We start from the raw sequence: 12,092 nt of genomic DNA on the forward strand, positions 1-12,092 counted from the left end.
CCAGACAATCATGTCAGTGCTAGACCTTTGTGAGATAGGTCGCAGGTCCAACCACACAGAAGCAGGCCATTCAGCGCAGGAAGTCAAGGTGGTGAAGAAGGCTTTCAGCAGGCTGGCCTTCGTCAGCACTGAATGTAACAGTTTGGGGATCACATTGAACATAAGAAATAGGAGCAGGAGTAGGCCATCTGGCTTGTCGAGCCTGCTCCGCCATTCAATAGGATCATAGCTGATCTTAACTCATCTCCACCTACCTGCCTTTTCCCCCTAACCCTTAATTCCCCCCCCCGTGCAAAAATCTATCCAGCCTTGTCTTAAATATATTTATTGAGATAGCCTCCACTGCTTCATTGGGCAGAGAATTCCACAGATTCACCACTCTTTGGGAAAAGAGTTCCTCCTCACCTCCATCATAAATTTACTCCCCCGAATCTTGATGCCATCTCCCCTGGTTCTAGTAATGTAAGTCGTTGGAGAGGCCACGTTTGGAATACCGTGTACGATTTTGGTCACCATGCTATAGGAAAGATGCTGGTTAAGCTGGAAAGAGTGCAGAAAATATCTGCAGGGAGACTGAGTCATAGGGAGAGTTGTACTTTACTCCTTGGAACTAGGAGACTGAAGGGTGACCTTAAAGTAGTGTCAAGTATCACATAGGGCATAGATCAGGTGAATGTACACCACCGTTTCTCCAGGGTTGGAGTCAGGTTGTGCTAACAGACAGATACATCAGGTGAGTGCACACTGTCGTTTCTCCAGGGTTAGAGTCAGGTTAATTTTTTTTATCACATGTATATCAAAACATATAGTGAAATTGTTGTTTGTGTTAACAGCCAACACACCCAAGGATGAGCACATTCAACACCAACATAATATACCCACAATGTTCAGCAGAACACCACAGAACGTCACAGAACACAATAAGCAACAAAACAAGACAACAGCAAAATAAGCCCTTCTCCCACACTCACACTCACCCGCACTCTCTTTCGCTCTCACACTCACTCCAGGACGGGCAAGGTCCAAACCTGCATTCCTTTTGCCCTGGACTCTCAAACGTTCACTCACCAGGAATCCAACTTCTGACATATCCCAATGAATCAGGAACTAGAGGGCTTGGACTTAATGTGAGACAGGAGAGGTTTAAAAGGGACCTGAGGGGCAACTTCCTTACCCAGAGTCTAGTATATATAAATAGGTCAAGCTGCCAGAGGAAGTGGTCGAGGCGGATAAATTCACAACACTTAAAAGACATTTGGACAGGTGTGTGGATGAGAAAGGTTTAGAACAGGAGTTCCCAACCTTTTTTATGCCATGGACCCCTACTATTAAAGCAAGGGATCTGTGGGCCCCAGGTTGGGAAGCCGTGGTTTAGAGGGATATGGACCAAGCACAAGCAAATAGGACCAAGCTTAGACAGGCATTGTTGAATTTGGCCAAGGAGCCTGTCCCGGTGCTCTGTTACTATGATTCTTACATTGGACTCTCATAGATACCAGTTATAAGGAAAGTATTTACAGTGCTTCAGAAATTTAGCCTGTCAAAGAGTCACAATCTTCTTTGCTGTCACAACCATTTGACCTCTGGCCTTGACTGATGTTCCAGATCTCCAGTTATTTGGCTAAAGTGATATTGGGCTGGACATGAAATGTTCATCCACGATTGTTTTTATTTGTGCTTTAGGCATCAAATTCAGTTATGCTGTCTCTTCCCCCATGAATAGGTGCACTAACTTCCTGTCAGTTAGCAGTGCTTCCAGTCAGATAGATTTGATGTCACACCAATAATTTCCATTATAAATTACTGTGTCAACGTTTCCCTCAGATGTCACAGTGTAGTGTTGCGAGCTCTGGCTTTGTCGATTCACCAGAGGTAACTTATTAGAAGAGTTTTGAGGAGGTAGAATATTAAACAAGATCAATAAATATCCAGCTTGATAGTTAAAAGTAAAGTTAAGTAAATGCTTCTTTAATTTTACGTAAGTTCAGCCCAAGTGGCCAGAGCTGAAACCAAGAATCAATGAGGCCACTCACCTCATTCAACCTGATGGCATGAATATTAATTTCTCCATCTTCCAGTAATTTCTACCCCCTCCCCTCTTCTCTTCTTCCATTCCCCATTCTGGCTCCTCTCTTATCCCGTCTCTACTCCTCACCTGCCCACCACCCCCCTCAGGTTCCCCCCTTCCCTTTTTTCCCATGGTCCACTGTCCTCTCCTGGCAGATTCCTCCTTCAGCCCTTTACCTTTTCCACCTGTCCCCTTGCAGTTTCTTCCCCCTCTTCCACCCACCCATTTTCCCCTTCAACTGATCTCACCTATTATCTGCTAACTTGTCCTCCTTCCCCTCCCCTCCCCTCTCCACCCCAACTTCTAATTCTGACCTCTTCCCCCTTCCTTTCCAGGCCTGATGAAGGGTCTCAGCCCGAAATGTCGACTGTTTAATCCCCTTCATAGATGCTGCTGAGTTACTCCAGCACTCTGTGTGTGTGTGTGTGTGTGTGTGTGTGTGTGTGTGTGTGTTAATCTGACTAACCATTTATGGAAAGAGAACAGATGCAACACTTCAAATCCACTGCTTTTGTTTCGACCCAAAGCGCTGTCTCTGTTTCTCTCTCTCCACAGATGCTGCCTGACCTACTAAGCATTTTCAGTTTTTGTTTCGGATTTCCAGCATCTGCTGTTTAACTGTGATTTTAATCGGACTAAACACTTGGTGCTGTGTTGGTGTTTGCTGTGGAGTGTCGTTTTTGCATGGGTTTGCTGCTTATGTTGCCGATTTTTTTTTTGTTCTTTTTTTAAATTCTCCCTCTCTGCCGCACTTTTTTCTCTCTTCACGTGGCTTGCTGCTTTCGGGGATGGCGGAAGACCGGATCAGGAGCGCCAGCGCTCCAAATTTAGGTATGGAACTGTGACACTGATCCTGACTGGCCAGGCCTTGTCTGCTTTCTACATCAGTGGCCACTTTATTAGGCACTCCTGTACAGCCGCTCATTAATGCAAATATCTAATCAGCAAGTCGTGTGGCAGCAACTCAATGCATTAAAGCATGCAGACATGGTCAAGAGGTTCAGTTGTTGTTCAGACCAAACATCAGAATCGGAAAGAAATGGGATCAGAGTGACTTTGACTGTGGAATGATTGTTGGTGCCAGACGGGGCTGTTTGTGTGTCTCAGAAACTGCTGATTTCCTGGGATTGTCTCATACAACAGTCCTTAGAGTTTACAGAGAATGGTGCATAAAACAAAAAAAACATCCAGTGAGCAGCAGTTCTGTGGGTGAAAACACCATTTAACGAGAGAGGTCAGAGGAGAATGGCCAGACTGGTTCAAGCTGACAGGAAGGTGACAGTAACTCAATAACCACGTATTACAACAGTGATGTGCAGAAGAGCATTTCTGAGCACACAACATGTCAAAGCTTGAAGTGGGCGGGCTACAGCACCATGTTCCACTCCTGTACCTACTAAAGTGACCACTGAGTATACAGCAAGGGTTGTCCAGAGTGAGGTCACTGGAATGTGATTCCTCAAAGGCAGATACACACCAGGGTATCCGGAGTGGGTGCATTATGACACACTGTGCTGCACATTACTCAAAGCCATCTCTCTTCAATCAACTGCACAGTTTCAGGTCAGAAATCCCTTGAAAATCAAATTCCCATCCACGTTTCTAAATCTTTCCTTGTCCATTTCGGTTTGCTTCTGTGATCCTCTCCAGCCTTAGCACCATCTCCATCTGGGACATGTCACCTTCTCATTACTGTGATCAGGGAGGAGCTGTCCAAGCCTGCAAACCCTCACTCAACACTACCTCTGGTACCTCATAGAGTGGCACTGAGTGCATGTCATGGTCTGCTGCTGTCGTCCAGCCCACCCACTTCCATGTTTGGCATGTTGTGCATTCAGAGATGCTCTTCTCTGTACCACTGTTGTCATGGACATGCAATATACTGCACAGAAACTGGCCCTTTGGCCCATCAAGTCTGCACTGACCATCATCCATCCAGTTGAACCCCACCAGATTCTACCCCTCACTCACACACTGGGGGCAATTTACAACAGACAATTAACCTACTGACCCTCACCCGCACACACCCATACAGTAACAGAAAAGCATTCACTCACAAAAAAAAAGCCCAAGCCCCTGAGTAGCATGTCCTGTAGACTGATGGTGCTTGGGATGTTGTTCTAGTCCAGCTTCTTCCACTGAGCGAGCTGGAGGACAGTACAAACGGGAGGGGCCAGTCTCCATTACCAGAAGCTAGAGAAATTGACGTACATGCCATCAGGCTGGAGGCTACCCAGAAGGAATGTGAGGTGTTGCTCCTCCATCCTAAGTGTGGCCACATCGTGGTAGTAGAGGAGACCATGGACTGACATGTCGGAACGGGAACAGGAAGTCAGATTGAAGCATGTAGCCACCAGGAGGTCCTGTCTCTTGCATAGATGCAGCAAACATGTTAACAAAGTGTCTCCCAATCTGTGTCGGGTCTCGCTGATGGAGTAGAGGCCATACCTGAAACATTGGATACTGTAGGATATGCTTAGAGCAACGAGGGCTGTGACTTCTTGAAGTGAAGAACTGTGCTCAGTTCTGATTGCCCCGTTATCAGTGATTAGAGGACTGTACAGTGGGGAGATCAGCTAGTGTTTTTACACAGAGTGTGGTAAATACTTATGGTGGTGATAGAGTCAAATACGATGGAGTGTTTAAGAGGCTTTTGGACAGACACAGGAATATGGATCATGTGCAGGCAGAAGAGATTTATTTTGATTTGGCATCATGTTCACAGCAAACATTGTGGGCTGAAAGGCTACTTCCTGTGCTGTCCTGTCGGGCAGCATGGCAGTGTAGTGTTTTGGACAACACTTTACAGGCGACCCAGATTCATTTCTTGTTGCTGCTGTATGGAGTTTGTACATTGTCCCCGTGAGCACGTGGGTTTCCTCCGGGTGCTCTGGTTTCCTCCCACATTCCAAAAACGTTCTGGTCGGTAGGTTAATTGGTCATTGTAAATTGTCCCATGGTTAGACTGATCGGGGGTTGCTGGGTAGCACGGCTTGTAGGGCTGAAAGGACCTATTCCACGCTGTGTTTAAATAAATTAATTTAATTAACTGTCTTATGTAACAAGAATAAGCCTTTTACCAGATGTAATGATGAGCTGCAGGACAAATGGCTTGCTGTATATAGCAACATCGTTTGTATATCTAACTTTGTTTTCCCTTCTAGGGGAGACGGAGATCAGTGTTGACTCCACGCTCAGCTCCTCTGACCTTTCTCCTCTCTCCTCGACTGTTGAGGGAGACCAGTTCCCTCCAAGTTCTTCGGAAAACAAAAAGAACAAAGGGCTGAAGAAATTCCTGGGGAAGTGAGTCAGAATCTCCAGCATCTTTTTGCATGTCGGATCTTCACAGTTTGATTGGAGTGTGAGGTTGACTCTCCTGTATCGGGAAGCTCCCTGTTTGCAGAAAGGATGACTAATTCCTCACTGTTGGTACAGTACTTACGATAGAGTGTCCTATAAGAATTGCTATTGGTTTATTATTGTCACATGTACCAAGGTGCAGTGAAAAACTTGCCTTACATACTTTTCATACAGATCATATCATTACGGATGGCTCGGTAGCATAGTAGTTAGCACAATGCCTCGCAGTACCAGTGACCCGGGTTCAATTCCCACTGCCTCCTGAACGGAGTTTGTATGTTCTTCCCGTGACTGTGTGGGTTTCCGCCAGGCGCTCTGGTTTTCTCCTACCTTTCAAAGAGGTACAGGTTTGTAGGTTAATTGGTCATATGGGTGTAATTGGGAAGAATGGGCTCTTTGGGATAGAAGGGCCTGTTACTGTGCTGTATCTCTAAATAAATGAAAAATAAATACATGGAAACATAGAAAACCTACAGTACAATACAGACTCTTTGGCCCACAGAGTTCTGCTGAACGTGTCCTTACCTTAGAAATTACTATGCTTACCCATAACCCTCTATTTTTCTAAGCTCCATCTACCTACCTCTTAAAAGACCCTATCGTATCCACCTCCACCACCGTTGCCGGCAGCCCATTCCACGCACTCACCACTCTCTGCGTAAAAAAAACTTACCCCTGACATCTCCTCTGTACCTACTTGCCAGCACCTTAAACCTGTCAACACACGCAAAATGCTGATGAACACAGCAGGCCAGGCAGCATCTATAGGAAGAGGTACAGTTGACGTTTATTCCTCCTGTGGATGCATGGGTTTCCTCTGGGTGCTCTGGTTTCCTTTCTCAGTCCAAAGACGTACCGGTTAGTAGGTTAGTTGGGCATTGTAAATCGTCCTGTGATTAAGCTAGGATTAAATCAGGGGATTGCTGGGCGGTGCTGGAAAGGCCAGAAGGGCCTTCTCCTCACTGTATCAACAAATGGGTAGTTGATGGCCGGCGGGAATTCAGCAAACAGAGGAGTTGGTTCGGTATGGCCTTGCAGCTAGGGTCAGCCTGCACTGCACGTTCCCTGTAGCTGTTTCACTTTACTCTGCACTCTGTTATGATTTTCCTTCTACTGATGTCCAGATGTTTTCCACCTCGGTACGTGTGACAATTATTAACCGATTTTCCAATTTTAATGTTACACCAATGCACTGATGTGACGAAATGATGGCATGAAAAACAATATTTATCACTGGGAACACACATCAAAGTTGCTGGTGAACGCAGCAGGCCAGGCAGCATCTCTAGGAAGAGGTGCAGTCGACGTTTCAGGCCGAGACCCTTTGTCAGGACTGGGTCTCGATACATGCGACAGTAATAAACCGATTTATATCTACTGTATTTAAACAAGGTATGGAGAAATATAGTTGCAGGTAAATGGGCCCAGGCAGGAGATGAAGTTGGCATGGGTTAGCTGAAGTTCAAGTAACCTCCTTACTGACTGTAGTGGGTCAGAGAGATTGTGGGATGTGTGCGGGGATCCTCAACAATGTTTCAGACCCTTCATCTACAATACTGGTAAGTGTCACAAATAGGGGAAATGAGACCCTAGTGATTCTGTGGGCACTTTGTTGATGGGCCTGTTTCTATGGCTCCATACTATGAACTCAATGGGCCAAATCGACTGCTTCCACACTGTAATCTCCCTTCTCTCATCCCTGACATAGAATACGGAGGACACACTCCAGTCCACTCCAGGATGATGACGAGGGCGCACTGGAATTCAAGAGGGGCGGCCTTCGAGCAACTGCAGAACCCTGTTTGGCAAGGTCGAGGGAACTCTCCGCTACACAGATGTGAGTGTTGGAGGGGGTGGCCATTACCAGTTACACGGCAGAGTCTGGGAGGACAACGCTCTTGAATGCGGTGTCTATGCTTAAATACACTCAGTGGCCACTTTATTTGGTACACCTGCTCGTTAATGCAATACCTAATCAGCCAATCACGTGGCAGCAACTCAATGCGTAAAAGCATGCAGACATGGTCAAGAGGTTCAATTGTTGTTCAGACCAAACATCAGAATGGGGAAGAAATGTGATCTAAGTGACTTTGGCTGTGGAATGATTGTTGGTGCCGGACAGAGTGGTTTGAGTATCTCAGAAACTATTGATCTCCTGGGATTTTCATGCACAGCAGTCTCGAGCAGAGAATGGTGTGAGAAACGAAAAATATCCAGTGAACGGCAGTTCTGTGGGTGAGAACACCTTGTTAATGAGACAGGAGAATGGCCAGACTGGTTCAAGCTGACAGGAGGGTGACAGTAACTCAAATAACCACACATTACAATAGTGGCGTGCAGAAGAGCATCTCTGAATACATACGTCAAATCTTGAAGTGAATGGGATACAGCAGCAAAAGACCACCATTTTATTAGGTACAGGAGATACCAAGTAAGGTGGCCACTGAATGTATTTAGATTTGGAAAAAATCCATAAGACATAGAACCAAAAGTAGGCCATTTGGCCCGTCAGGTTTGCTCTGCCGTTCAATCATCGTCATCATCATCATTATGTGCCATATTGTATGACATGGGCAATCATGGTCTATCCTTAACTATGATTGTTCTTGGCAAATTTTTCTACAGAAGTGGTTTGCTGTTGCCTCCTTCTGGGCAGTGTCTTTCAGACGGGTGACCTCAGCTATTATCAATACTCCTCAGAGACTATCAGCGGTTGTATAACCAGGAGGCAGCAAGTGGGAATAAAAGGATCCTTTTCTGCTTGGCTGCCAGCAACTAGTGGTGTTCCGCTGGGGTCAGTGTTGGGGCCACTTCTTTTTATGCTGTGTATGAATGATTTAGATGATGGAATAGATGGCTTCATTGCCAAGTTTTCAGATGATACGAAGTTTGGTGGAGGGGCAGGTAGTGTTGGGGAAGCAGGTGGGATGCAGAAGGACTTTGACAGATTAGGAGAATGGGCAAGAAAGTGGCAAATGAAATACGATGTTGGAAAATGCATGGTCATACACTTTGGTAGTAAAGATAAACATGCGGACTATTTTTTAAACGGGGAAAAATGCAAAAATCTGAGATGCAGAGGGACTTGGGAGTCCTTGTGCAGAACACCCTGAAGGTTAACTTGCAGGTTGAGTCAGTGGTGAGGAAGGCAAATGCCCTGTTAGCATTCATTTCAAGAGGTCTAGAATACAAGAGCAAGGATGTGATGCTGAGGCTTTGTGAGGTACTAGTGAGGTCTCACCTTGAGTATTGTGAACAGTTTTGGGCCCCTCATCTTAGAAAAGATGTGCTGGCATTGGAGAGGGTCCAGGGGAGGTTCACAAGGATGATTCCAGGATCGAAAGGGTTGTCATACAAGGAACGTTTGATGGCTCTGGGTCTGTACTCACTGCAATTCAGAAGGATGAGGGGGGTTCTCATTGAAACCTTTTGAATGTTGAAAGGCCTAGACAGAGTAGATGTGGAAAGGGTGTTTCCCATGGTGGGAGAGTCTAAGACAAGAGGGCACAGCCTCAGGATAGAGGGGCACCCTTTCAAAACAGAGATGTGGAGAAATTTTTTTAGCCAAAGGCTTGTGAATTTGTGGAATTTGTTGCCACATGCAGCTGTGGAGGCCAGGCTGTTGGGTATATTTGAGGCAGAGATTGATAGGTTCTTGATTGGACATGGCACCAAAGGTTATGGGGAGAAAGCCAGGAACTGGGGTTGAGGAGGAGATAGGAAAAAGGATCAGACATGATTGAATGGCGGAGCAGACTCGATGGGCCAGATGGCCTAATTCTGCTCCTATGTCTTATAGTCTTATTGACGTGATGTGAACCAGCTGCTCATACAACCATCCACCACCTGCTCCCATGGTTTCACATGACCCCGATTAGGGGGCTGAGCAGATGCTCCTCATCATAGCTTGTCACCCCAGACAGGCAGCCACTCTAGTGTTGTTTGGTTGATGTTGAGCAGGTCAGCGTCAGCTAAATCAGGTGAGAGTGGGCAGTTGTGCAGAACGTGTTCAATGTTCTGCACCCTTTCGCCACACTCACAGGATTCGCTGGTCTTTAAACCCCACTTCACCATACTGTCTCCCGTCCTACAAACTCCCGCTCTCGCTCTGTTGAGAGTGCACCACTTCCGTCTGTCAAGCAGTGCCCTGTTTGGCAACATTTCTGTGGGGTCTTGCACTGTATTGTTTGGTGGGGTTCTGGCTTCTGTTTGTTGCCGGAGGTCAATCCTGTATGTTTGTGGGGATGTTCCGTGCGGTAGTTCCTCCACTGTAGCAAAGCTTTTCCTCGACTTTAGTTGGTTGGAAACTGGCACATGATGATGTAGTGGGTGCCGTGGATCCGAGTTCTGTTTACCTTTTTCAATTTTTGTTGTGGTGTGTCTTCGGATCTCTGGGGGAGCAATGCCTGCAAGTCTGTAAATGATGTTAGTGGGTGTGGGGCGCAGTGTGCCCGTGATTATTCGGCAGGCTTTGTTAAGCAACGGGTCAATTTTCTCTAGAAGGATAAGCAGATGCTACACCTTGCCCAAGGGTGACCTGCAGGCTAGCAGAGGGAAGGAGCACCTTACACCTCCTTTGGTAGAGATGCATCTCCTCCCCGCCACTCAATTTGATCATGGCTGATCTATTATCCCTCTGAAATCCATTCTTCTGCCTTCCACCTATAACCTTTGATGCCCTTCAGGTTCAAGTGCCCTAGCTGATAAAGGCCAGCGTGTCAAATTCCTTCTTCACCACGTTCAGGTAGCCCTGTCCTTGAACTCTGATCTACAATAGTCTCAACAGCCCCTCCATTCACTCTAAAAGTCCTACCATCACTTGCTTCCCAAAACGCAACACCCTGCATTTATCCGAATTCAACTCCATTTGCCGTCCTTGGCACAATTATCCGGCTGATGAAGATCCCTCTGTGAGACCTGATGAAGGTCTTCACTGTCAACTACACCAGATATTTTAGTATTGTGTGCAAACTTACTAATCACGCCTTGTACAGTCAAAGTTCAAAGTAACTCCATTATGAAAGTACATTTGTGTCACCATATACAATCCTGAGATTCAAATGCAAGAAGCACAATAGAATCAATGAAAGACCACACCCAACAGGATGGACAATACTAAAGTACAAAAAACAGCCAGTTGTGCAAATACAGAAAAAAATTATTATTATCAATAAATAAGTAATAAAAATCAAGAAATGAGATGAATGGTCCTTGAAATTGAGTCCATGGGTTGTGGGAACAGTTCAATGATTGGGCGAGTGAAGTTATCCCATCTGGTTGAAGAGGCTGAGGGGTAATAACTGTTCCTGAAGCTGCTGGTGTGAGTCCTGAGGTTCTCGTATCTTCTGTGTGATGGCAGCAGTGAGAAGAGAGTATTGGCTGGATGGTGGGCATCCTTGAAGTCGGATGCTGCTTTCCTGCAAGAGTGGTCCATGTAGATGTGCTCAGTGGTGCACGTTATTCCAATCCCTCCTCTCACACCCACCCACCTTCCCCCTCGCCTGGTCTCACCTGCCGGCTTGAACTCCTTCCCTCCCACCACCTTCTTATCCTGGCTTCTGCCTCCTTCCTTTCCGGACCTGATGAGGGGTCTCAGCCTGAAACGTTTATTCTGTATTCTGTTCTTGTCTTCCCTTGTACTATCTCAAACTTCCTATCCAAATTGGTGATATAGATGAGAAACAGCAATGGCCCAGCACCGACCCCTGGAGAGCACCACAAGGCACAGGCTTCCAGTTCCAAAAACAAACTGCCATCCTCTGCTTCCTACCACACCAGAGAAGACCCTAAGATAATTGGCTGATATTTAGTTGGAAGAGTTCTTCCTCGCGTTTTAAACAAACATTCAGTGACCACTTTATTTGGGGCACCTGTACACTGGCTCATTAATGCAAATATCTAATCAGCCAATCACGTGGCAGCAACTCAATGCATAAAAGCATGCAGACGTGGTCAAGAGGGTCATTTGTTCAGAACAAACATCAAATGTAATCTTAAGTTTCTTTGTGGAATGATTGTTGATGCCAGAAGGAGTGGTTTGAGTATCTCAGAAACAAATGATCTGCTAGATTTTCACTCTAGAGTTTACCGAGAATGGTGAGATAAACAAAAATAATGCAGTGAGCGGCAGTTTTGTGAGTGAAAACACCTTGTTCGTGAGAGAGGTCAGAGGAGAATGGTCAGGCTGATTCCAGGTGACAGGAAGGCGACAGTAACTCAAATAACCATTACAACAGTGGTGTGCAGAAGAGCATGACTGAATGCACAACACATTAAACCTTGAAGTGGATAGGATGCAGCAGCAGAAGACCATGAACATATACTCAGTGGCTACTTTATTAGGTACCGGAGGTGTCTAATAATGTAGCCACTGAGTGTATACTCTGTCAACGGCTGTTTGCTTCATACTGTCTCATGATACATGAGGCCATTCAGTCCATTTGGATCAGGACAGCTTATGAGCCATTTCATTAGTCTTATTTCCCCGCTTACGTCACTGTGACCAACTCTTTCACAAAGCTCCATCGTTTATCCCAGATTATCCAACCCATCACCTACCTGGAGGGGTGGGGGACAATTCTCCGTGGTCACTGACCCATTAGGTGTGACAGTCACTGGTGGAACATGCAAAATCCACACAGACAGTGCCAGAGGTCCGAATCAA

The 12,092-nt window shown here is 46.1% G+C and overlaps 1 protein-coding gene across 16 annotated transcripts in view; it reads left to right on the forward strand.

Annotated features, from left to right (window-relative positions):
- The window catches only part of LOC140205309 (liprin-beta-2-like), a 245,569-nt gene that overhangs the window by 194,138 nt on the left and 39,339 nt on the right, over nucleotides 1-12,092 (forward strand). For 15 of the 16 annotated variants that reach the window (XM_072272853.1, XM_072272852.1, XM_072272843.1 and 12 more), the window contains 3 exons: nucleotides 2,867-2,899; nucleotides 5,233-5,371; nucleotides 7,137-7,265. In XM_072272853.1, the coding sequence (XP_072128954.1) occupies nucleotides 2,867-2,899; nucleotides 5,233-5,371; nucleotides 7,137-7,265 (301 nt within the window). The remainder of the gene's footprint in view (nucleotides 1-2,866; nucleotides 2,900-5,232; nucleotides 5,372-7,136; nucleotides 7,266-12,092) is intronic. The other variant, XM_072272846.1, reaches the window with a different exon arrangement.

Source organism: Mobula birostris, chromosome 11 (genome assembly GCF_030028105.1).
Source record: "Mobula birostris isolate sMobBir1 chromosome 11, sMobBir1.hap1, whole genome shotgun sequence".
NCBI lineage: Eukaryota > Metazoa > Chordata > Chondrichthyes > Myliobatiformes > Myliobatidae > Mobula > Mobula birostris.